Source organism: Ischnura elegans, chromosome 9 (genome assembly GCF_921293095.1).
Source record: "Ischnura elegans chromosome 9, ioIscEleg1.1, whole genome shotgun sequence".
Taxonomy (NCBI): Eukaryota; Metazoa; Arthropoda; class Insecta; order Odonata; family Coenagrionidae; genus Ischnura; species Ischnura elegans.
The window spans coordinates 64,898,982-64,926,467 of record NC_060254.1 but is presented as its reverse complement, the minus strand read 5'-3'; the positions used below and the strand labels follow the sequence as shown (position 1 = coordinate 64,926,467).

General features: G+C 40.0%; 1 protein-coding gene across 2 annotated transcripts in view; it reads left to right on the top strand.

Annotated features, from left to right (window-relative positions):
• Positions 1-27,486, top strand: part of LOC124165891 (lachesin-like) — a 130,722-nt gene that overhangs the window by 83,174 nt on the left and 20,062 nt on the right. For both annotated transcript variants that reach the window (XM_046543431.1, XM_046543432.1), the window contains exons 3-4: positions 1,526-1,736; positions 21,860-21,987. In XM_046543431.1, the coding sequence (XP_046399387.1) occupies positions 1,526-1,736; positions 21,860-21,987 (339 nt within the window). The remainder of the gene's footprint in view (positions 1-1,525; positions 1,737-21,859; positions 21,988-27,486) is intronic.

Sequence of the window (27,486 nt, the reverse complement as noted above, 5' to 3'; positions counted from 1 at the left end):
TCATAACCGGTAAATCAGTAACTTATGCTCGGTTACGATTCAACTCTGCTGAATATATAGCCACTAAATGAAGTAAGTCCGTTCCTTAAATGCCATAACTAAATACCTTAATAAAAATGAATTACCTAAAATAAAATAGGGAAGCGGCTGACTGCAGGCAACTGTTTGTCTTCGGTTTCCAATCGTCTTCTCGTCTGCCGGCTGAAATTTACCATAATATGCCTGTTCTCTCCTATTGATATCATCATCTGCTAATATCCTTTGTGAACTCTCAGCAAAACGATTCAATGCTCAGAATAGGAAGATTCAAATGTGTGGGAGGAGTTTGGGAAAAAATAGAGAGGATTTCGAGAATGTGACAGGCAGATTGGACAACGCATCGTTTAAGCTCAGGGATATAATTAATGGAATATGAATTCGAAAGGAGCCGTGGATATTGGAGCATGCTGCCATATTTCAGGAAGAAATGATCAAGGCTACATCTATATTTCAATGCAGGGAATAGTTTGGAATATTCTAATTTAAATGGCAGACGGGTTAATGACGCTTCAGAGTTAACGACGAAAGACGTGCGCACCAGCCCACTAGTACAACCTTTCACCTACCACAACGAGTTTATCGAACGTGATTAGTTAATTGAAATGCGTAGCAAGGTTTTCGGGTTGACCTCCGCGTCGTTTCATCTTCATGACGACCGTTTCGCCGGCGTTGCAGCTAGCGTCTTCAGGTACGAAGTGTTTGATGCAGGTTTTTGCCCGTCTTATATAGGCCTTGGTTTGGGCTAGGTGCATTCTGATTGGTCCGTTTGGGTAAGTGTCTCTTCCATGTGTTTGAGAGCGAATAGCTGTCCTCCCTGTTGAAAGTGGATGTTTTCGCTATTTCGATAGCCCCTCGCACGAGTCGGGGAAAGTAATGCTTTTCTCTAGCGATGATTTTGGTACTTTCAAAGTCCACATTGTGTGTTGGTCCTTCCCAGTAGTGCTCGGCGGAACTGTCGTCATGAAGGAGAAACGACGCGGAGGTCAACCCGAAAACCTTGCTACGCATGCTGCACCACCCCGCGAAAGTCTCCATCAACACTTAATTGAAATATACTCTTTCATTCCCAAAATCGTCCCCTGCGTGATCCTGTGAGCTCTCACGAGGCTTGTACGAACACCATTTGTAAGCCATTATCTCTGACGCCACTGAAACTAACATTGAAAAACTCCAAGACTAATCAAAAATTGATCCTTTGCTGCTCACAGAATCCCATTGATCCTGTAGACAGTGTGCAAGGTTCATTTGATGTATTGACATGCAGAAAATAAGTTAAATGAGGCAGAAAACGCTGTCTCATTCAATGTTAATGTTGCAGCTACTGGATAAGTGATCAAGAAACATGCATAAATTAAAAGGTCTTGCAAAACTATGCGTCATCTATTTACATACATTTACAATCTGTCATCTATGATTCTGGTAAAATTTGTTGTAATGTCCAATTATGAAGCCCTCTGATAATTTGTAATTTTCCTTCTCTTTTCAGGTAACGTGGGTTCGACATCGTGACATACACCTGCTCACGGTTGGGCGGCATACGTACACGAGTGACCAGAGATTTCAGTCAATCCACTCACCGCACACCGAAGATTGGAAGCTGCAAATTAGATACCCGCAGCGAAGAGACTCCGGCACGTACGAGTGCCAAGTGAGCACCACACCACCTATCGGCCACTCCATGTACCTGTCCGTCGTTGGTGAGTATCCGGCACAAACAAATTTAACCCATTAATGTCCAGACGTATCTTTAGATGCGTCATACTTTAAACATTTCTAAATACTCTTTATTGAGTTTTTTATCCAATTTCTTTACGTAATATGACAAAAGAAAGTCTTCAAAAGGTATACAAGTGATTTAGATGATTTAAGCCCATATTTGCTATTGTTATGCTTAATTTCACATGGCTGGTCATGAACTACTCAGGAATCGCTACACTATGGTCATGTGAAAATTTACTTTTTGTGTAAAGAATTGAGTTATCTGAATCCAGTTTTTACCTGTTTTATTTTAGATGTATAAGGAATATTATCATTTTAAAGAAATTCATTTTTCTTTCAAGCTCATGACAAAACTAATCAGTAAAGTTTTGACGTATCTAAAGATACGTCTGGGCACTTGTGGTACTAAAAATTCAAGTTTTGACTTATAGGTATGTTTCATTATATTTATTGATTAAATAAATAAATAATTATTTTACAAACCTAATTATGTGATATCTCGAAGACAATTTTATATTTCTGCCATTTCATGAAGTATAATATTGAGCAATTAGGTAAATACAGCAAAAGCAGGTTTTTTCTCAGAATTGTGGCGTGTAGTATCCTCATTTGAATTGTGATAAATTACCTTCATTAGAAGCATAAAATGAATCAGTATTGAATTTCTGGAGGCACAAATGCTCGCGATATCAAGTTGCCTATCCTGGCACAGTAGCGGAAACAGAAAAAATTCAAGGGGGGCGCAAAAGATATCTTGAGCTACCTTTACTTGTATCGTAACGAAAAATAATCAAGTCACATGCAAAGTTTAGGAAAGTTTTATTTAAAATGATTATACCCATATATACAAGACAATGCCATCTTATGATGTGAAGGAGTTACAATTGTAGTTCTGCAATATTAGGCAATGCGGGCGGCCCCGTAAGAGGGGGGCGCGCGCCCCCTGGCCTCCCCATGTGTATCCGCCACTATACTGGCATCACTTGTATTCTGTATCGACGACGGTGGAATGCATTGATTACTTTGTTTCTCGTTAAACTTTCCGCAGGCAATGAAATCCAAATTGCAAGCCGGAAATCAGTGTAGGAAATAAGTAACTTTAGTAAACATTGGTAAGGAAATTATTTACCAAGCTATGTCACCCAATACTTTGTACTTTGTATTCAAGTCCGATTTTTCGAATGATATACCTGACCTACCTACCTACCTACCTACCATAAGGAGGAATCGGCGCTTTAAAAAATTCTCAAACGTCTCTTTTGTAAATGATTTTTTGTTACTTTTGCTGCACACCCCTTGCTATGTAAGTCAAGAAAACAGCATAGGGGCTCCCATTTACCGTTGAGAAGAGAAGACGTACCTTAGTGATGGAGCAGAGGTGAAACATATCTGAAATAGCTCTACCATCAACGCTGTCAGCACCAAAATTCAAGACAAGTTTTCTGAACAATTGTTAAAAATGTTAGTACATTCGTTTGGAATATCGCTACTCTTAAGTTATCACCGTCTACCTAGTCGATTGCTTTATCGGAGGTCATCTCCAGACTGCACCAACGAAATAGTTTCTCAGTCAATGCGAAGGAACAGGTTTGAAGGACTTTTAATGTTTCTGCATCTGGCAGATAGTTATTATAATGGGAAGAATGATGGCAAGGATAGGCTATATAAACTTTTGTTTGAGATTTTGAACAAGACTTTCAAATTGTAAGCGCTGGAGGATACTGTTTGGTGGATGAATCAATCAACCCCTACTATGGTAGATACGGCTGCAAGCAATGTATTAGAGGGAAATCAGTAAGATTTGGGTTATAATTATGGTGTATTTCTGAATCAAGTCAACCTTTATCATGCTGGAGCCAATCATGAGAGAAAAGATCTTGGTCAAGGAGGAGATGTAGTTTTAGGACTCGTGGATGAGTGTAAATTACCACCAGGTGTAAACATATTTGTTGACAACTTATTCACATCAGAAAAGCTGCTTAGAAAGTTGACTGGAAGGAGATTGTGTGGCACTGGAACACTTCGTGAAAATAGAATCAATTATGTATATAACCTTCCAGAAAAAGCTGCATTTCAAAAATCAAAAGGGGGACTGCTGATATTAAATCGAAAAGTTTCTAACGATGATTAATACATAGTTACCATGATTACTGATAGCATGCATAATAAAATGAAAACTCCTGTTTGTTATTCTGTTTCCGAAAAGAAAAAGAAAATAATATTCCAATGCCAGTGGCGATCACAGAATACAATGCTCACATGGGTAGAGTGGACCTGTGCCATCAATTCTTGGTGAATTACCAGACAACAGTCAGGAATAAAAATGGTGGTTCACTTATTTTAGATGAGACTATCAGTTGTACAGGGATGGCTACGGTATAGAAAACTGGGATACAGGGTCACACTGCTGTAAAATTTCAAAATGCAAATGTAAGTTGTTCACGTAATAATACTATAATACTCAACATTATATTATTTGATGAATAAAAATTAAAATTCAAGTACAAAAACCACTGATGAAGGCATGAGTCATGAAGTATATAGCAAAAACGTGCATCAACACAATTAAATGATAATGTACATTTTTTTGACCCCTCAAGTGCCCAGATGTATCTTAAGATACGTATAGGATTAAGTACTATGCAAATGTTAGAGATTTTTCAAAACATTTTTTCCCACATCAGATGTGATGTCAAATCATAATTTAAGCAAAAAAGGTAAATTATTTTGAAAAAAATCTTTTGGGCATTAATGGGTCTTTAATCTTAATAGATAATACCGTTTCGTCTGAAGTCATGGATTCCCAAATAGTGTGAAATAAAATATTCCAGTGCAATGATTAAAAATATTCTAATGGAGCCTGCATTTAAGGACATAATTTCCTGATATCCATCTCTAGTCTATGTCCTATTTACACGGATAATTTCATTCTTTTTGCAAACTGTCTTTTACATTACACACAAAAAGAGATAAAAAAGAAGTATTATCACATTAAAAAGTAATATATATCAAAAGAAAAAGGAGTTCAATTTCATTGATATTGCATACATTTCTTGTTTTCTTGTACTTTCTTTAGTGCTACTATGAAATTGTAGCGCCGGTTCGCTGGAGAAGGATATTCAAAATAACGTGCGCTCACTTCGAGGCTCAAACCACAACTCTTTTATTCTCTCTCTTTTACAACGGGCCCCAAAAGCCCTTCTCCCGTCGAGGGCTTCACGCCCCCACCTCCTGGGTTTTCCCCAAGAGTCCATGTCCTGAGTAGCGGACAGCGCTCCGCTACACTGCCCCCTCCTTTCAAAGGCGTCGCGCCCTCGCGACGGTCAGCATAGCTGGAACCTTCGCTGTCCTCGGATCTCGGAAAGTTGGCGCCTTTATCTCCTTACCTCTGAAACGAAAAGAAAAGAGACCACCCCCCCGGAATTACTCCTTCTTCAGAGCCCGGCTTGAAACCTTTCTGGCTCCCTTGTCACCCGTCTGGGATATCGCATGGTCGGCTCAATAACCGCTTCAGCTGGTGGCTCCTCTCTCGCTGCCGGAGTCGCTTGGCCCTCCTGTGTTGGTGGAATGGAGAAAAACTTCCATCCACCCCCTCCGCGGACGACCGGTTTTTCCCTCGCTGTCTCGGCCTCTCTTGGCCCATCTTTTGTCTCTTCAACTCCGTCCGTATTCTCACATTCCTTTTCCGTGTCTCCTCCCGGTCTTTCCTCCCACCTTTTGAGTCGGTTGAAGTGTACCACTAGGCGGCGGCGAGGATTATCCACCTTCTTCACTCGGTACGTGACCTCGGACAATTTCCGTATGATTTGGAAAGGACCCGTCCAGGGGCGATGGAATTTGCGACACTTCCCTCTTGCCGTAGCGGGATCGTGGAGCCATACCCTTTCCCCTTCCTCAAAGGGTGCACCGTGACAACGGCGGTCGTATTGTTCTTTTTGCCGGAGGTGGGCCGACCCAAGCCTCTGCCGTGCGAGATCATGGGCTTTCTCGAGGCTCTCTCGCAAGCGTCTCACAAAGTCGCCTTCTTTCGCCACCCCCCTCTGCACGTCAGGGATCCCCCACTCTAACTCAATGGGAAGGCGCACTTCTCTGCCAAACATAAGAAAATAAGGTGTAAATCCTGTGCTGCTGTGTTTGGCCGACCGATAGGCTAGCATGACGGAATCCAAATGCTCATCCCATTCGGATTCCATATCCGTCCACTGGCTCAACATAGCTAATAATGTTCTATTGAACCGCTCGACTTGGCCGTCCGACTGTGGGTGGTAGGGTGATGTTCTTGTTTTTACCGCCCCAATCACTTTACACATCTCTTGGAAGAGGCGGGATTCGAATTGGCGTCCTTGATCAGTATGGATTTCCCGTGGCACTCCCCACCTGCACACGAAGCCCTTAACCTGATGCGCCACTGTTTCCGCCTCTTGGTTATGCATGGCATACGCTTCGGTCCACTTGGTGAACTCATCAGCGACCACCAATATATATTTATTTCCCAACTTTGTTTGAGGAAGTGGTCCTAAAATGTCCATGGAAATCCTTTCCATCGGTCCTCCCGTCGGGCAATGACCCAGTGGTGCTCGTTGCTGGTGAGGCGGGGATTTCCGACGCGAACAATCTTCACACGTGCGGCACCAAATTTCCACGTCTTTTGTGTATCCGGGCCAATAGTAGCGCTCTCTCACTTTACCTAGAGTTTTCTCATACCCTAAATGGCCTCCGACGGGCGAATCGTGCAAAGCCCGAAGAATTTCGTCCCTAGCCTCAGCAGGCACAATTATCTGGAGACGGAAGGCGTCCCTTCCTTCTTCTTCCCACCTTCGAAAGAGAGCCCCATCCTTAAACACTAGTCTATCCCATTGTGTCCACAAAGCCTTCGCCCTCGGGCAGTCACCCCTCCTCTCTCCCTCGGACGGCCGAATTCCTGCTTCGAGTGCTTCCATTACCCTTCTCAGCACGGGGTCTTTGCTTTGTCTGTCTCTCACGCCTTCACTGGGGGCCTCTAAGACGGCGTCGATTTCCGCTGAAATCAGCTCCCCCTCTCCCCGAGCGCACTGTTTACAAACAGACCGGGATAAACCGTCGGCATTTCCATGTTTGTTTCCCGGCCGATGCACCACTAAAAAGTCATACTCCGACAATTGCTCAAGCCATCGAGCAACTTGTCCTTCCGGTTCTCGAAACGATCTCAACCACTGTAGGGAATTATGATCGGTGCGCACCACAAACCGTTTGCCTAATAAATATTGGCGAAAATGGCGGGTAGAATTTACTACCGCCAAAAGTTCACGCCTCGTCACACAATATTGTTTTTCGGCACGTGAGAGCGTCCGACTATAATAGGCCACAACCCTTTCCTCGCCTTCCTGTCTCTGGCTGAGTACGGCCCCGATACCCATCCCGCTAGCGTCACAGTCGAGCGTAAATTCGCAGTCCATCCGCGGGAAGGCCAAAATCGGTGAACACGTTAGCTTTCGCTTAAGAGTCTGAAAGGCGTCTTCACATTCTGCACTCCATTTAAATAAGGCATGCTTTTCGGTCAACCTGTGAAGGGGGCAGGCTATCTGTGAAAAGTCTCTAATAAACCGCCTGTAGTAAGACACAGTTCCTAGGAACGCCCTAAGCTCCTCAAGGGATGCTGGAGATCGCCATTGTGTGATCGCGGCAATTTTATTAGGATCCGTCGCGACACCATTTTTGGAGACTATATGGCCTAAAAATTTCACAGATGGTTTCATGATTTGGCACTTCTCAGGCTTAATTTTCAGTCCCGCCTTCCTTAGGCGTATCAACACATCTGTTAGCCTTTCTACGTGCTCCCTAAAATCCCTTCCAAAAATTATGACGTCATCCAAGTACACCAAACAAGACCTCCACTGTGCACCCGCGAGCACTAGGTCCATTAGTCTTTGGAATGTACTGGGTCCGTTGCACAATCCGAAAGGCAGCACTTTAAACTGATATAGACCGTCACCAGTGGTAAAGGCTGTCTTTTCTCGATCAACTTCCGCGACCTCGCACTGCCAGTATCCTGACGCCATATCTATTGTGGAGAAAGCTGTTGCGCCGGCGAGCGAATCGAGAATGTCGTCCATGCGGGGGAGGGGATAAGCATCTTTGTGAGTCACGGAATTCAGACGCCTATAATCAACACAAAATCGCGTCGATCCGTCTTTCTTTTTCACAAGAACGATCGGTGAACTCCAAGGAGATGATGATTCTTCGATTATATCGTCCCTCATCATTTCCTCTACGATTCGTCGCACTTCTCCGCGTCTGTGGATTGGCAATCTCCGGGGAGGTTGCCGAATCGGGGACACATCCCTAGTCTCTATTGTGTGCTTAAGAATGTTTGTACGCCCTAAGTCGTAGGGTCCTCGAGAGCACACATCTGAAAACTCATTCAACACTGTTTTGAGTTCCTCTATTTCCGCTTCACTAATATCGGCACAGTTTAAGTCAAAGAGGGAAGATGCTGGGGGGAGATGCGCGTTCTCCAGACTAAAAACGGGCTTTTGACATGTTTCCACTTGTTCTCCACAACACTCGTGCAATACGCCCACTTTCGTGTCTTTGTATAGAGTCACTGTCTCTCCCAAGGGATTCAGGAAAAGCATATTCACCGTATCCTTCACGTTATGCAAAATCCGCGCACCGAAAACGCCATAACGCTCTAAAAGTTTTGGGTTTGGCTCGATTATCCCCACTTTTTCTTTGAACCCCGGGTCCGAGCTCACCAAACACTCCACTACCACTTCGTGGTGAGGAGGAAGAACAACGTTCTCCTTCAACGTCACTGCGCAGCCCCACTCGCACTTTCCCTCACTTGAGAGAAAAGGCACCGCTTTTCCGCGGAGAAGAATGCAATTCCGGGAAAAAGCCACGTCACACTGATGTGCTCGCAGAAAATCGGCACCCAGGAGGCATCCCTTCGATAGGCGCGGGGCGATGAGCACATCATGAGAGAACTCTTCCCCTCCGATCTGAAGTATCACTTCACCCTTCCCAAGCACCCGTAATGGCTCCCCATTCGCCGTTATTAGTGTCACATTGTCTGTTATGATTTTCCCCGAATTTTCGGTGCGGCTCCATATTTCTTCCGATATCAGTGACACTGCCGCTCCCGTGTCTATTAGTATCTCGACGGGGATCCCCGAAACGGATCCGCGCACCAGGGGCACTGACTCGGACAAAATTGTCCAAATTTCCTTTACTCCGCGTCCTCCGACGCCCTCGAGCGGTGAAGTAGTGTCTCGGTTTCCTTTTCCGTCTGCGGCCGAGAAGGTTACCGTCTCCTCGGCCTCCCATCGTTTCCCGAGAAGGAAAGCCGTGGGCATTCGGCCCTCAGATGGCCCTCCTCGCCGCACATCCAACAGCGCGGCCGATCTCTGCGCCTCACACTGGAATTAGGGCGCCGCCTCTCCGGAGCGGGAGCGGGGTCGTGGTCCTCACCACTCGACATAACCATCCCTCGTAGAAATTGCAACACCTCTCTCATTGTCTCTGAGTTCTGTGTCAACGCGGCCTCCACTCTGTCCTCGCGACCACACCCTCGACTCCCCACACCGATATCCTGTGACCTGACGAGCGTCGCCGGCGCCAACGCATTCACTCCCCTGGTGGATGACTCGGCGAAATGGATTGCCTCCATCTCGATTGCAACGCCGATTGCTTCCTCGAGGCTAGCAGGTCTCGCCTGCTTCACCCACACCCGAATGTTCCCGTCGAGCCCATCGAGGAAGCGGTCGCGCACTACGGCCTTTCTCGCATCCTCGGGCCAGGAAGGGTATGCGCGCCGAGCAAGGCGCCCGAGGTCCGTGGCAAAGGCGGCGATGTCTTCTCCGGGGTTGCGCGCCCTTTGGACGAATCGCGCCTTCTCCTTCTCGCTCGCTTCCCTTGGGTTGAAGCGCCGCCCCAACGCCTCCCGCGCCTTTTCATAGCTCCCTCTGTTTTCCTCCGGCAGATCACGAAACGCCGAGAGAGCGTTTCCTGTGAGGCAGAGTCTCAGGTAGAGCGTCTTCTGCTCCTCAGGCCATTTATTTATTTCCGCCACTGTCTCAAATTGGAAGACCCAGTCTTCCCACTCCTCCGCACCACTAAACTTCTCCGGCATCACCATACCCGCCATGGCTGCCGCCGCCGAACCGCACGCAAAATCTCAGGATCGAGAACACAATCCTACCGACTGCGCCAATGTAGCGCCGGTTCGCTGGAGAAGGATATTCAAAATAACGTGCGCTCACTTCGAGGCTCAAACCACAACTCTTTTATTCTCTCTCTTTTACAACGGGCCCCAAAAGCCCTTCTCCCGTCGAGGGCTTCACGCCCCCACCTCCTGGGTTTTCCCCAAGAGTCCATGTCCTGAGTAGCGGACAGCGCTCCGCTACAAAATGATAATCGAGACAGGAAAGTATTTATCAATTTGTCAGTCGTAGGTATTTGATTTAGAATTTCTTTTGCGGGAGTAATCAGTCAGCCAGAATTTCGAAACGGAGGTGCGGGTTTTACTGGAGATTTCGGGGCTCTACCGTGGGGTATGGCAGGCCCCATGGTAATTGAATCACATGGTATTGTAATCCGGAAAGTTTTGGGATTTTTGATGTCAAAAACGTGGTTTTTTGAACTCAAAAACTGTAATTTTGTATTTATTCTTGAAGCCATCTTACTCGTTTCTGGCGGCTCTGTACAAGACACAAGGTGGTAAACCGGAAACCCCCCCCCCCCCCCGAAACCCCTGAGAAACAAATATTCACTATCACTTCCTCAGCGAGCCAAATAAAAGGCTGGTTTGGGTTAAAGGTAAACTCACACTAGGCTAGGCGGATGGTATATCATTTTTTATATTTAGTGTAAGGGGTCAATTTTCTTCTTCAACCTTTCTTGCACATCGAAGGTTAATTTATAATTAGGAAAGTCCCAATTAATAATTTATTCTTGGGGATTCCGACTTCGTAGCCGTGAAATAATAGCCCTACGTTCTAAAAAACACATTAAAACTAGGCGATATTTACTGAATGAAATAGGTATTAAGTAAGTGAATGTAGACGAGTTATAACCAATTTCCAAAACTTTACCCTCCCTCTATATCCATAAACACCCTCCTTGGTCCTTCGATCAGCAATACCAATCCCTACCTAACATTACTTTAATATATAGTGGGGTATAAATTAACAGTCTTCCACAGGGCCAAGAAGATGAGACCACTTATTAAAAAAATAAGTGGGCAGCATTTTCAATCTATGGGTATATATTGGTGGCGTAGATAGTAATATGATAAAAATAAAAGGAAGATGGGGATTTTAAAATGAAAAAAAAACGATGAGAGACTACTTACGAGTTTCAAATCAAATTTCGAGGAAGATGCAAACATGATTCGTTCAAATGATGACAGCAGTCACCTTTGACAAATTAAGATGTAGTGAGGTACTGCTTCTTAAAGTAATCAAAATATTGTGTGCATCAAATACCAGCATTTTTGCGCGATATTTCAAGAGAAATAAAGTGAATGGCTTAAAATTAGCATAAAGTGGGATCCAAGAAATTCTAGAAATCTTGCATGTAAGGTTTTGCTAGCTCTTTAAAATTTATGCTCGGGCTTCTTAGGAGTGAAGAAAATATCCTTAGTACTACAGAGATAGTAGCACATAGTTTAGAAAGTAGTAAATATGCAGAATTTCTAGCTTGTCTACATAATTCCCCAAGCCGGTCATGGACAAAAAATAGGCGATGGAATGAAAAACTTGTAATATATTCGCCTACGACCAGCAATATATTTCTCAAGGGAGACGAGAATCCTAGGCACACAAAAAGCTTGAATGGCAAAATGCTTTCCGGTCATTAATTTGATTACGCTTTTTACCGCCAAATTCCCCACGAAAACTTCGTGTTTTCCATATAGCAAAGACCTCAGGAAAAAGACGGGTGGTTAAACTTCTCCTTACCCCATCCCGTGCCAAACTATCTACAAAACCGCCCCTCAACCCAACTATCTCCGCACCCATCCCTTCCGGGACGAGAAGGTTTGGGATACTTGCCAGCGGCGTGCGGCAAGTAAAGACCTCGCACTATAAAGCTTCGATGGCAGAGAGATGGAAAAAAGGGCTCACCATTCCCAAGTCTCAATAAGGAATATGGATCCATATTTTGATAAGGAATACGACCCCATAGGGCCATAAAGAATTGTCGATATGGCCAAAAGTGGTGACGTATCATTCTTTAGAGACCGCATCATATTCCCCAGTGACCGATAAACCTTTCTTTAACCTCCCTCGGCATAATCCTCAGCAGCCCATTCCATTTATTTTTTCTTCGTCCCTGCTGCGATCGGCTGGGAATAGGATTTAAGTTTAAATGGCTATTATGGAGCAGGCATTGGTGAATTAGGTGGATATGGCGAGAATATTCGAAAAACTGTCGATGCTGGTTTTTGCGAAAATAATTTATTATTAAAGGCCGCGAGAGAACTAGATATTTATAATGGTTTAACGTAAAATATACCATTACGCAGTCGCAATCATATATAGCAGCTGCAAATTTACAAGACTCAATACCTCAGCCAAAGACTTATTGACATAAGAGTACAAATATGCATAAAACTTTTTATTTATAATTTTTTCGAATATTTTTGCAGGGTGTTAACATAGCTTTGTATTTGAAAATAACAACATAACATGTAAAATAAATTAACATTTAAAGTAACAATAAAAACTGTTAGAGAAGATTACGAAGAGATAGCTAAGAAAATAGATCAACAATAAGATACACGAGTTAATTCAAGGAATTAATAAAAATGTCCTAACAAGATGGGACTGTAATATGGGCCCCAAGCCGATTGAAATTAGAACGGTGCCAAGTATGACATGAAAAAATATGTTTCCTAACGGGTTAAAACCCGTTAGGAAACATATTTTTGTAGGTAGGTAGGTAGGTAGCACAACTGAAGGTAAGACAGCTAGATATTGCCGAAACCGATTCCGATTTAGTGTACAAAAATTAACACAACCAGAGAATTAACTCCTTTAATGTGCATAATTTGACAGCTGATGTATGGATTCGGGAAGCATGGATTATAACGGGGACTGTTCGTAGAAATGAAGACGAGAGCGAGGCTCCAGGAGACCATATGTTGATGGGTGGCACTGCTTCTTCATGTAACGTGTCTCCGGCGCGTCGTCACTTCGTTTGTCAACTGAAGTGGGATGAATCCGCAGACGTGGAATGAGCTACGATGTTGCCGTGATGAACGACTGAATATTCGTCAAAGTATTATTCCGAATGTTCTGCTCTTCAACTCGTCGTTAGCAGCAAATGAGAAGTACCATCATTGAGCCGCCATCGTACTGGACAAAAACGAAGGAGGCGCTAGAAATTTCATTTAATCCTCTGCTGACTAGATTCTGAGGTGATAAGGAAAAATATGAATTAAGACGGAACTGAAGCTAACAGAGAAACTAAAACATGTGTCAATGAATATGTTTTAAAAACGCAATTACCTACGTATTTCATTAATATTTTTTTCGAAATTCGATGATGCATATCCCTTGAGCCTCTTCGCAGAGTAATGCGTTACTTACATAATCTCGAGATCAATATAATAGTTTATAGGTACCGCTTTTGTTTCATTTTTGTCGCATCTAAAATAATACTTTTACTCCACTACCGCCTGGTATATCAGCGTCGATCTTTGCTTCTTTGCCTTATTTGAACGCCTTCTATCATTTGGTACTATTATAATTTTTTCTTCTCCCCAACCTGATCTTTGATCCTTCCATCGTGTCGTTCTCCCTTCCTTTGTCTCCTTTATTTCCGACACAGTGAGTCCTCTATTCGCTTTTACGGTATTTATATTTCAATTCTTTTCCGAGAACTTGCATTCACCCAACCCTAGAACCTCATCCCTCTTTTATTCTGCTATTACATTTTTTTCCATATCCATTTTTGGCTGAAATGGTTTATGAGAGTCTTATTTTCTTCCTTCTCCAATAACAACAAGTCGCACACTCTGGGATGCTTCCTCATTTGCAAGAGAAGATACTTACTTTTCTTTCAACAGCGCTACCAAACCATTACTCTCATTTTCGTTATTTTTGTACATTATTCATTTTTTCAGATGAGCTCATCACCTTCCCAATCCGCAAATGATAAGCTATGCAAGGGAATAAGAACATGAAAAGACTGAGTAAGGTTGTTGTAACTTAACATTTATTTTTGCAATTCAGAGATCCATAAAAATCAATATTTCATTTATTTACTTCTAAAATAAATTTAATTTTTTCACTCTATGGTCCAGTAATATCAATTTTCACAACTTTATAATATTAAAATTCAACTTGGTGAAGCTCAAGGAGAAACCATGTCCCCTTTATTTCTGTAATAAATACCCAATCTCTTCAGACCCGACTTTGAGCTTGATTTTTCAGGGGCTGGAATTCAGCCATCCCACTCATCTTTTTAATTTTTGTACATTTTCATTCTGTCCATCCCCTTGTTTGATCAAATAATTCTCTCATCTTCACAACACCGTGTCACCAGCAACTCTCAAGGCCATAGAGAGGAACATTTTTCCGAGGGCACTTGAAGATAGTAACTCATTCTGAGGGGGTATATTTAAGACAGTAATCTTCAAAACTTTCGAGGATGTGGGTGTCGGGTTCGAATCCCATGTCCCCACCACCTTCACTACAGCCTACCCAGTAAATTATTTTTATTTTCTCAGTGAAATTTTTCTTGGATTTCATATATTTTCTTAGTACGTCTTCTTCAGATTAGATTAGAATTTGCGTTAGCGTGTCTCGGTGGCTAGGCCATTTTGCACCACTACTCAGCCATTTGATTCAAGTCTTATGGGATGGTTACTGTACCATTTATTTACATAAAATATATAGGAACTTTTAAATTTTATTCAAAAGACCCATTTCATTGAGAAACAATTATACTATTTAAATTATTAGGGTGGTGTCCTAGGAGGGATTCAAGGTCCCCCCTATCTTGGACCGTATTAGCGCGTCACGGTATTTTATATTTTTATTCCTCCTCATGCCTCTTTGCGGCCGTGAGTAGGAAAGCGATGGAGGAGATTTAGCGTGTAATGGGAAAAAATGATTGTTCCGACGGGGGTGGTTACGGTAGAAGGAAATGAAGTTGTTGATAGACGGCATGCCACTGATGCTGAAGGAAGGGAAAGACATAGAAAGTGGACGTGGTAAAGGTTCGTTTACACTGAGTAACATGTTATATCTGCAAGTTACATGTAAATTGTTTTACGAAAAAGATACAAATCCGTGTAACATGTTGTATGTAATACTGTGTTCATCCATGATAAAAACACAAATGGTAATTTTCACTCTATTTAATTTAACTCTTAACGACCGACCATGGTTTCAACACTTTATGTCATTATTTACACCTTGTTAAATTAAATAGTGTGGAAATAACCATTTGTGTTTTTTTATCATAATATAGCAATATTCCATAAAATCAAGCCTGAAACGATTGTGTTCATCATCATCATTAGTCAACAATCCTAAGATTGGTTAGACGCTGCTCTCCATTTCTCCTCCCTAACCGCTAACCTTTTCATATCGACGTATTTCTTCTCTTTTACATCCTTTATAACCTGTCCTATGTAACTTATTCGGGGCCGTCCCTTGCCCTTTTTCCCTTCCACTTGTCCTTTAAAGATAGTCTTCATCAGGCCATCGTGCCTCAAAATGTGGCCAACTAAGTTGTCCCGTCTTCTGCTTAGGGTTTTTAGGAGGCTTCTCTTTTCTCCCACTCTTCTTAGCACTTCCTCGTTACTTACGCGGTCAATCCATTTTATCTTCATCATTCTTCGGTAGCACCACATTTCGAACGCTTCTACTCTTTGACTTCTCTGTTGCTGTCAACGTCCAAGCCTCGCATAGAGAAACATACTCCATATGCATCTGATGATTTTTTTCTTACTTCTGCGCTTGTATTCTCAGCTATAAGAAGATTCTTCTTTTAGTAGAATGCCCTCTTCGCCTGCGCTATTCTACTATTTCTTTCTTGCTTCGTCCATCGTTAGTAATTCGACTTCCTAGGTAAGAAAATTCTTTCACCTCTCCAAGCTTATGCTTTCCTAGGTTAATCTTTGTCTTAGCCTCCTCTCTTTTGTTGCAAACTAATATCTTAGAGTTCTTTTTGTTGATTTTTAGCTGATATCTGCCCAGAGTCCTTTCCATATTTGTCAATGTCTTCTTCAAATCAATCTTCTTGAAGAATATTGAGTTATAAAACAAAAATTCGTGTTATACAACAAGTTTTTGTTTTATAACACATTATAACATGTAACATGTTACACGGATTGGTAACTTTCTCGTAAAACATGTTATATGTAACTAGTAAATAGTACATGTTACTCAGTGTAAACGCACCTTAAGGGGTATCAAAGCCGGAGTAGAGGTAACAGGTGTAGAGGATGAAGAAATCGAGAATCTTTTCCACTAAAACTTGAGGAACGGCAGAGCGCATTCCACCAACTGCCTTTCACTGCCCTTAATAAAGACGAAGAGGCCGAGGTAAAGGATAATGAACTTAGCCTAAGAGCTTCAAGGACGCAAAAGATCCTTGGCAAGCATTGTACCCAGTTAATTCATCCCTGTTTTTTAACTGAGAGAATTGGCCTTTTTATTTTTCCCTTTCTTTACAACTCCCGTTGTCCTTGCCAATTTATCCTCCAAAATTTGTGCCAACTGAAATAGTTGAAGAATTCTGAGGAAGCAGTCTTGAGGCTTGTTCTTTTGTAACCAGCTTATTTTTCATCATATTTATTGCTGCTCGAAAACAGGGAAAGGATTTTTAGGAAGCATTAACAAACATTTAAAGAAACATTTAAAGAGCAAAAGTATTTTAACAATAGAAAATAATTGGCTATCTAACATTCTAAAACTCCTCTTCAGGTATAGGTAAAAGGTAGTTACGCTTTGGTTGATGTGTAACTTTGGCTGGAAAATTCCTTCTATTTCCCTGTAGTAAGCGTATAATGTTATGTCAATCTATATTTTCCTATTCATCTAAAAAAAATGTGCATAAAATATCTAATAATATAGTGTTTGCATTTTATTACGTATTTGGCACATGGCTTAACATTTTAATATGGCTAATCTTAAAAGTATTGTAAGGGCTGCTTATTTTCTGCTTTCCATTGTAATTCTGCTTTAACCTGATCGATTTTTAGCGATGAATTACAGGTAACAACACTGGATATGTAATTGTAGAGATTTATTTTAATATATCTTTATTAGTGTGGAATGGGGAATTCTTCTTCAGTGCCTTTTTAGGAACGTAGATAATCGTGATTAATTTTCAATAAACTAGGTAACAGTTATCAAAGAATAAAACTTCTGAACAGTATTTATTTAGATGAAAGGAAATTAAATGAAATTTTAGAAATACTACAACCTTGCATACAAAGGTAATTAGCATGTGGACCACGTTATTATGCTTAAATATGATCTGAGTATCACGGTTTCAGAGGAGCTTTGTACCCTTAGCTAGAAGCTAATAAAGATTTATTGTGAGCCTGTGAGAGGCTAATGATTTCCCATGCACAAAAAACTGAGACGGATACAAAGCGGTGGAGAGGGGATTACTCGTGCAATACGCTGGGGAGGGGGAAACGGCTGGGAAGAAAAACGAGTGAAAGATACGAGGTAGTCAAAGAAGGAAAGGTATAAGCGAAACTTTTGGAAGATAAGCACCATACACTTATACCTGTGATTAAGTATTATTTATAAATATATTTAGTAATGTAATGCTAGTTTTCAGTATAATTTAAGAAAAACACACATTGAGTCTAACCAATAGTAATAGAAAGCCATAGTAATAAAAACACAATGAGGTATATAAAAGAAATGTTTCTTTCCTTTTGAAATTAGAACAGTTTATGCATGCATAAATCAGTTTTTCCAACCTTCTTTCATGACTTATTAAATGTTTTAATGATATATGTGAGCATTTTTATTCTTATTTCAATCATTTTCTCACTTGATTGACTGCAACTCATGACTTGCCATTCTCTTGATCGTCAACATTAAGCCAAAAGGTGTTGCTTCTCGATCTTACGTCCAATAAAAACAATTATCCTATGCAATAAAAAATTGCAAAAAGTGAATAATATGTGAACTGTTAATTAAAAATTAAATCTTAAAATGATGGTGGAGAAAATGGTGTTGGGTACTTGGTAGGATACGTAAAATTGAAATACATTGAAGTATTCCACGCGTTCTCCGAGCAACAGTTTTTTCCTCGATTATTGGAAAGGGACGAACGTTGAAATTAAAAATGTAAATCGAATAATTAAGGAATATTAATAGCTCCGTCATGCGAGAATTTATGATGAGCTAATTGAAACTTAATTTCATGCTTATTCTTTTGACGGACGAAACAACAAATTATTAAAATTAACGTATTCATGATAATTGAAAAACAAAATATTCGATTTAATTACTTTCTGGTAGCAGTTGCTGGATAGATATTCTACCACAAACTATCTAAACACTCGGAAATAATAATCAGTTTTCGGATTACAAATTAAGGTTTCTCCTGATTGGGGCAAAAAGTTTCGCTAAAATATTGCCTATTGATGTCGGGGTTCCCGCAGATGGATTGCGCTACACAGTCAGCCGCAAAAACTTTCCCTAAAAGGAAGCTAGATGGGAAAGTGGAAGAGAGAGAGAAAGAGTAGGGGGACGAGTTTCAGAATGAGGGAATGGATAGGGAGTCTTGAGAGAGGAAAAAACAATAGACCCTCCTCTCAAGACTGCAAATCGAAATAAAAGAAAGATACAAATTAACTGGAGAGGGAGAGAGAAAGTGGTGGGGATAACAAATTGCCAAGCAAAGAAGCGGGCGAGAAGCTTTGGAGAAGGAATTAAAGGAAGGAAGGAAGTGAATTAAGCCGAAGGACTGAAGATTTGGCGGGGGGACTCCCTCAGCTCATGGCATGAAGGAAATTGGTCTAAATGCACCCAAACTGATGCAGATTTCTTAAGCTATACTGATCGCAATTGAGAAGACCGAAATCAATACTGTTATATTTTAAGGAGAAAGTATTCTGGAAAGTATTAGGACAAATTTTGCGAAAATCATTGAGCAAAAAAATCGAAAGTTTTACTGATGCACTTTAAGGAAAAAATATCCTGACGAATTGTGCGAAAATTTCGCATATAGAAAATAAAAATTATATTGACGATTTTTGTCGAAATAATTATCATGAAAAATCATGCAAATATTCCACAGAGGAAATATCGAAAATTATATTGATATATTTTATGGAAAAATTATCCTGACGAATTGTGCAAAGATTTAACAGAGGAATAATCGAAAGTTATGAAGATGAATTTTAAACAAAATATTATCATGACAAATTGTGCGAAAATTTCTCACTGAAAAAAGATTTTTTGATAATAGCATGCGAATTATTTTTTCTCTGTGGAATTTCCGCACAATGTTAGAATTCCGGGTGACTCCGTGGCTAGTTCCAGTGGACTAACTTTATACTGAAAAAGTTTGTGCTGTCAGAATGCAATATTATTTGTATAATTTCTAATATCATATTATACGTAGCCCAAGCTCTGACGAATTCAGACTCGTCATTTTATTTCCCTCTTTCTACTGTACAAATCTAAGACTAATTACTCGCAGGTCGTCTACATCTACAACCCACGCCGATCACCTGAACGTTGACATATAATACCAGATTTTTCTAAATATATGGCGGGGTTGTAACGCTTTCTAAAATTTTTTACGCTGAACTCACAGGTATGAAGCATATATCAAATCAAAGATCAACTCAAACAATTTTACTTAAAAGCCTATATATGTTCAATGTTGGCGTCATTCCTCATACGGCACACGTGAAGACACTTTGTGAATTCTTTCTAAACGTTGATTAGTGTCTCTCGAGTAATTGTTGCAACAGCTTCTTCAATCGTGTTTCTTAATTCGGAAAGGTGAGCTTGTAGTGGAGGCACGGATGTCATTATCACTTGGAAGATTGCAACCGAACGTTATACGTTAAGCTTTTGGCACAGTAAATACAGGTTCCGTCTTTGCAAACTGTAAAACAAAAAAATATTTCTACTCCCTAGTCGCCATTTATGTTGCTAGCGCTTTCTAATTGATGGCGTTGAAAACTTTTGGTAAACGTTCGCATTGTTGCCAACAAATAAACTATTTCAGTCGCTCATTCATTTGATACATTATTTATTGTTGTAAGTTAAGTATGATAAATTTAATAAAGCACAAGAACCCCGATATTCATTTTGAAACATCCGGTATATTCGTCATGTGATTATTACTTTGGAATGTTCAGTTATCTCTAGTGCCGAAAACTCTCCTTAATTTTCCTACCACTTGTCGTTTTTCCTCATGCCATGTACCTTAAACTGCATTCTAGCAAGGCCAAACAATTCAATTGCATTTAATTTTTCAGAAAGCGCCACAAATTACACTTGGGGCACGCAGGCCGCGTGTACTGCCTTCGGCTCTTACGAGTTTACAAAGGAAGACAATGCAAAGCGTTTTTATGTCCCCCGTTGAAATTTAGCCTAGTTATTGAATTCCATTAGAGAGGAAACGTAATTTCTCGTTAGACGATAGTAGCAAAAAGTATTAATAATATTGCCAGGATACTAGTTTTCACCTCAAAGTAGCTACAAATGAAACGTATAAAACGTATGAAAAGTTACATCATCGTTAATAATGCACCATTCTTATAAATTTTAACTTAGTTTCAGTGAGCAAATACCCAGCGGAATAATGATAAAGCTGAAATATAGCTATTTTTTTCACTAACATTTTGATAGATATCATAGCTTATTTCTTTATGAAGAAGTATTCAAATATCTCTTACATAGCCATTCAAAGTGCATTCTTATAGCCTCAAATTGCCTTCAAGATGATTAATGCTAATCATCTTAACTGTGTTGACATAAAATATTTTTCATCATCATCCGTTGAGTCTTTTTATTCGCAAGTGTTTTTGGTCGTCAGTATTTTTAAAGCTTTATTTCGGCGTTAATCACTCACTCACCTACGACATTTTTATCATTCACCTGTAATAACTATATTTACTTTTAAACACGTACCGTCATCTTAGCCGAATCCCTTCACTTTTTACAAAACATTCACGCATTGCATACATGATACACAATACATTTTCACATTTTCAAATTTTTCCTTTCTTCGACGAAAACAATGCCTAATATTTCCATCCTGGCGTAATTTTTTAGAGAAGTAGGAGGTAACACCTCGTTTGATTTCATTATTTCACACGTTTACTCCTTCGTTATTAGCTTCTACTGTGAATCCTACGCCTTTGTGGGAGATTTTCGCTACACTTAACCATATCGTTGCCTGTCAATATTACCAAAACGGTCTCTTGAAAATGGTCCTCTTTAATATGGTTTTATAACGGTAGCATTTAATATTTTCATGGACGAATAAAGCAATGTTACTGGTGATGAGGAGAGGGCGTTTTATACCGATCTAAAACTTCTGTCGTCGAAAGAAACAATAAGCTTACGAGGAAGGAAAGTACAATGCTCTTTGAAGGCGTTTCCGTAAGCTTACCTTGCGTTTCTGTAATTTTTATGCTTACTCGTGATTATATCTCCACGGCAGGGTAAATGAGAGGTTTTGTCTTTAGTGTAGCGTATTAAATTTCTTGGAGGAGAATTGTGCATGGAATAATTATCAGCATTTTCCTGCTAATACGCACGCGCTTGTTCAGATGCATGCATGCAATCATATCGCTCCCAGTACATGGTACAGGTATGATTAATGGATCGTATGTCCCTGATATCATCTATAGCGTTGATTTACTCAAGCATACACCGGACAGATAAATGGGCGCTTGCAAGAAGCTCCCTTTTCCGTCTTTATTATCTCGCTCAAAATTTATTTTTCAGGGCAAACTTCATCCTTTGGTGCATTTAACTTTGCACCCGTGCACGTGACCGCGTACAAAATCACTTGTTTCTGTAGTGCTTTGAAATTGAAATTTGCTTTCCTTTGAGTATTCACGCGCCTTTTTACTCGTAAAATAGACTCATTAGAATTTTTATCTGCATACTTTCAGAGCCCATTACTACGATTGTTGGCGGCCCAGACATGTATATCAACAAGGGCAGTACCATCAACCTGACGTGCATTGTGCAACATAGCCCGGAGCCACCACCTGCCATACGATGGACTCATAACCTTGAGGTAAGCATAAATCTAATGTATTGTATGCTTTGCGGCACGATGTGGTAGAGCTGGGATTTAATCTCTCCGTTGGTCACGTGGCGTCTACCAGACACCAGGCCATTTTCTAATTTTTGCCCTCATCGTATTTTCATAGCTAGGAAACTCATATACCTTGTATCACATTATTTTATGATTCTTAATTAGTCACCAGTATGATTATATGATTTGAAGCAATTATGGAATATATTTTGATATTTTGTTTCTTTTGGAGCCTGGTACACGCCACGCGACAACTTCATTTACAACATGTTACATGCTAATAGCTTAGTGATATTTAATGCAAAATTTTTAAATACGTTCATAGTTTAAGATAACAACTATAATAATCATTAAATTTTGGAAATGCGTCTTATTGCGAGGAATTTTTACTGTAACCAATTTAACACCTGAGTAAAACTATCGTTGCGAAGCATTTACTATGGTTTTCACATATTTTGAGCGAACTGTAGCGTATAATTCACCGTTTTCCCCTCTGCTACATACGCGTATGGTGACGTATTACATTCATTTACATGCATAACATTAACCGTAAAAATAAACATAACAAATTTGTGGTTGCATCGAATAATAACATTCAAATCCGGTGGGAGAAGGTCAACTGAACGCCCTATCGATAGAAAATATATACAAAATCAGTAATTCCCCTGGTAGTAAAAATTAATTGTCAGATTGTTGGAAAAATCCACACCGTGAAACTGTGAAAATTAGGCTTGCATTTACCGTGCAAATTAAACATGTTGATATAATTTCGATTAAAGAAAAAATCTAAGAAACGTAAAAATAAGTAACATTCAGTCCGTGATAAAAAAAACAAATGGTAATTTCCACACTATACAATTTAACACTTAACGACCGACCATGGTTTCGACACTTTGTGTCATTATCAAGGATCGAAAGTCGAAAGCAAAGTGTCGAAACCATGCTCAGTCGTTAAGTGTTATAATCAAATAGTGTGGAAATTACCATTTGTGTTTTTATCATGGGTGTAACAATTTTCCACGAAATCAAGCCTGAAACGATTTTAACATTTAGTTATTTATGAATACAAATATATCCATCATTAATATGCATACATTTGTTGCCCATTCAAGAAACGAAGTATACATTGAATGATTTTTTGTAGTTAAAACAGATATTTCTACTTTCATGAATTTTGTTTAACCATTCCAAAATGGTGTCTGTTAGACGCCGCGTGGCAAAGTGCGTCCCAAAATGTGACGCGACTGACGGAGGGTTAATATTATTTAAATGATGCATTGCAATACTTCCTCCGGATCTCCAATTTCTTTATGTCAATGGGCTTATTTAGACCGGCTTCATAAGTAAACTAATAAGCGAATTAATTTTCATTGCAAGCTTTAACAACATATTTAAAACTATTCGACAGCAAAAAGAATTGCTGATTTTCTTCAAGAGCGTCATATGCTCAGAATGATAGGGTGTAGCCATTTTGCTACGGTGGGCGGAAACGCGTTAAGTAGAAATTTAATTATGTTTCTTATCTGTCAAATTCATTTTCTAAGTTACCTTGAAGGCCTTGAGGTCTCAGTAAATGAAAGTAAAACACGAACAACCTTTCCGCCACTTCTTAATGTACTACTCCCTCCACATCCTTCACTCCTCACTCTGGGCCTCACCACTCTGAAAGCTTTCTTTCGCCTGCCATGTTCTTTTTCCGAAGGCCTTGATTCACTACTCAATTCTACCATCAAAACTCCAACGCTCCCCAAATCTCTCTTTGACTTTCAGTCCATCCATCTGCTACCACCTCTCCATTACCTCAGCTCTACACCTCGAGAATTCTTTTCCATTCTCTCTCAGGTTCTCATCCCATTGCATTTCTTTCTTCACTTTTTTTCCAATCAAAAGACTAAGAGTGAGTGCGAAGTGTTCTGTAATCCCTAACCCACCGCCGCACAGTGGGGCCAAACCCCACTTTAAGTGGACAGAAGTCCAAAAATGAAAGTCTGCAAAAGGGTTTTTTAAATATTAGGTTGGGTAATAGGATGTTTGAACTGCGTAACAGTGTATTTCACGGGTTGGTATGTGAGCACCTTCGCGTAGAAATGAGTGTCAAAGTGAGAGAAAAGCGAAGCACTGGTCGCGGAGTCACAGACGCCTAAATGGACGGTCGATTTTAAACTATGATAACAGTACACTGGTCCATTTGATTTTATTTTTTTTAACGTTCAATCATTTGGAATAAGTATTGAAAATATAAATTTGCTTTTACTATTTATATTTTGGAGAAAAAGCCCTGGAGAAATTCATTATCATGAATGGAACGTCGTTGATTTTTCTCGATGAAATGTTTTATTTAATTAGAGAAAAGTTATATAATCGCACGGAATCGTAACGTGATTTTTACATATATTATTAATTGAAAAATGAGCTAAATAATGTAAAAGAAATTAACTGCCATCAAGTTGCAAAAAGAGTTTTATGATAAAAGATTAGCTAAGCATGACAAGCCGAAAAGGAATCCATCCGGCCGTAATGGCCGCATAGCAACGGGTAAACTATAATATTAAGTGTCCATTAAAATATTATTATTCTGTAATAAATGAAATTTGCATGCATTATATATTTTGTCAACTCATAGATACAAGCGGTGAAGTTTTCTATACAAGGGCTGAGATTTTTGAAATGTAGAGAAGCCATTCCCGAGGCTCCCAACCTGTCATGAATGAAGTGCTGGAAAAGGTTATTTCCGTTCAACTGTGGTGTACTTATTCGATTCCGGAATGCCAATTTAGTACTTTTTCACTCTCTACGCGCAATAAACCATATTCTATAGTATTTTATTTATGAAAGTTAAAACTACCTCTTCAATGCAGTATTTTCTTTCCTTTTGTATTGGAAAATGGTACGTGCAAACTTAAGAGCAAATATTTATTTTTCTATTAAGCATGAAGATTTTTTCAAAGATATTGCTAAAATAATTTCGCAAATTTTATATCAGATTTTTTCTGTCCACTAGGATTATTAACGTGAACTTTTTTATTTTTTTTATTTCAAATTTTCATGTACCTATAATCTATTTTTACAACTAATCAAGTTACTTTTCAAATTATTAAAGTAATAAAATTTAAAAAAAATAAAAAAAATCGAAAATATTGAAAACTTAATATTGGATTTCATTAAAGCGGTCTCTAAAATATATATATGAATATTCTTAGTAAACGTTTTTGACCTTTGTCCGTCTAAAGTGGGGTTTGGCCCCACTGTGCGCCGATTGACATCAGACACCAAATTTCTTTACCGCATCATGAATAGGTCCTTCAGATGCAGTGATCTCCTAACATTCTTTTCACTGCCCATTCCAGCTCGCAAGACCCGTAATACTGAAGCTCTACACCAGCCCAATATCCGTCTGGCAGTATTTCATATAGATCCCTCTTTTATCGCTTACCTTCTATTTTCAATTCAATATCCAATACTTCTTCTTCTCTTGACATCTTTGCCTCCCGCGCCAATTTTCATAACCAATTGAACGACTATCTTCTTGACACCGACCTTTTGTATGTGTAGTATATGTTGAAAATGGTAGTTATTTATGAGATTATTTTTATACATGTTTATCAATTATATTTACATGATTTATATTGTTCATAAACCCAATGTAAGGACTTAGTGCTGTTTTTGGTGTGATATAAATAACCTTCCACTAACATCGCGTCTCCCTTTAGTTCTTTACCTTTGCTTACTGTCGGTTGTTTCAGAATGAATAACGAGGTTTTAATGGTTCATAATATTTATTACACCGAACTTACATCCATGAATTATACGTCATATGAAAGAGCAAACCAATCACTTTGTTTGTTGGTACTAGTGCTCATGTTAAGGCAATGCTTCCGTGGCCTTCCGTTAGAATGGGCAATTAGTAAATACGGTGACTATTAAGCAGAAGGTTTTTGGTCTATTACAGTTTGCAAAGACGGATTCTGTTGTCGCTGTACAACGTGCGATCTATATAAAGGCCGGGACACACATGACCGCACCGAGCCCGCGCCGACACACGGCCGCGGCACGGACGATTGTTGGTGACGGTGGTAGGAGAACACACTGGCCCGTCACTGCCCCGTGCGACGGCCGTCAGTATTGTCTCATTTCTGTTCCTAGCGCGGTGTGTTTTTCTGATCTCGATCATGTTTTCAAACTTTCGGGACAGTGATCAAGCGGCGATTGCCTTGGCTTTAGATGAAGAGGAAAAAGAGGAAACTTTGAGGAGGCGAAGAAAGAGAACTTGGGTGGACGGTGCATAGAAATCAAGACCCATTGAGGGAGAATTTAATACCCTGTTTCATCGTCTCATGGATGATGAAATCAAGTTCTTCGGATATTTTCGAATGACAAAAAATACCTTCTTCTCCATCTTCTCCTCAACAAGCTCCAAGAACATCTGAAGAAGAACGATACTTTTTGGAGGAGATGTATTCCACTAAGAGAACGTCTGGCTGTGTGCTTAAGGTATGTGCCCATATTAGTGCGTTTTTAGGAGGTGTACATAAATGTGTGTGTGTGTATATATATATATAATACACACACATGACCAAATATTCTTCTTTTCTAATTTCTGTAGTTTTGCATAATTGTATAAGAGAGTCACCAGTGGTAATAGAAACACAATTTCAAAAAATCAGTACTTTAATATCCAAATTTTTAATACTTAACATGTTAATATTATTATTTTTACAATTTAAAAACGAGGCGTGGTTCACCGTATGCACGGAAAGTGGATTCGTTATTTGTTGGTTGCTTTCGTTAAGGGAACTGTAATGAGGTGATTCATTGGTGAATGATGAACGTGTGGAGGAATCATTGCTGCCTGCGACGCTTTCATTTTTTGATAACTGCTTTAACTCAAAGTCTTGCACAGTGGTGAAAATTGAAGTTTTTACCTGATTTAGTAATACGGGGTCCAATTAAGTATTAACTCTGATTTTTTCTGCCTCTTTTTCGGCTAATATGTACGCCATAAGTTGGCTCGAAGGAGACTCTTGCGCCGGTTTTTTATAATTTGATCCCCTTCGTGTAGCATTCAATGGCCTAATGAAGTGGTTTCTTTGCCCAGAAATGGCTTGCGTGGACTCAGCTGGAGGAACTAGAGAGGTAGGCTGAACTGTAATCTGTGAACTTGTACCAGGATATTGAGAAACATCATTTTGGCTTTCAAGCTCACTTTCGGGATCATGTTCAGGCTCTTCCACTCTTGGGTCAAATTCAGAATCATCCCTTTGGTATTCTATTGATGGCACATTTGAGAGGGCTTCTCTTTCCACAATATGATGGAGCAAAAATTCCAAAATGTCTTCGTACTTGTACTTTTGTTTTTTGGCTGCAGCTTGTCCTGATTTTGTCTTCGTCTTCTGTAGAGTTCAACGGAACTGATCTCGAAACGAGGCCCACCTTTTCCTGCACTCTTCCGGCCCTCCTAAAAAATATTCTTTTAGAATA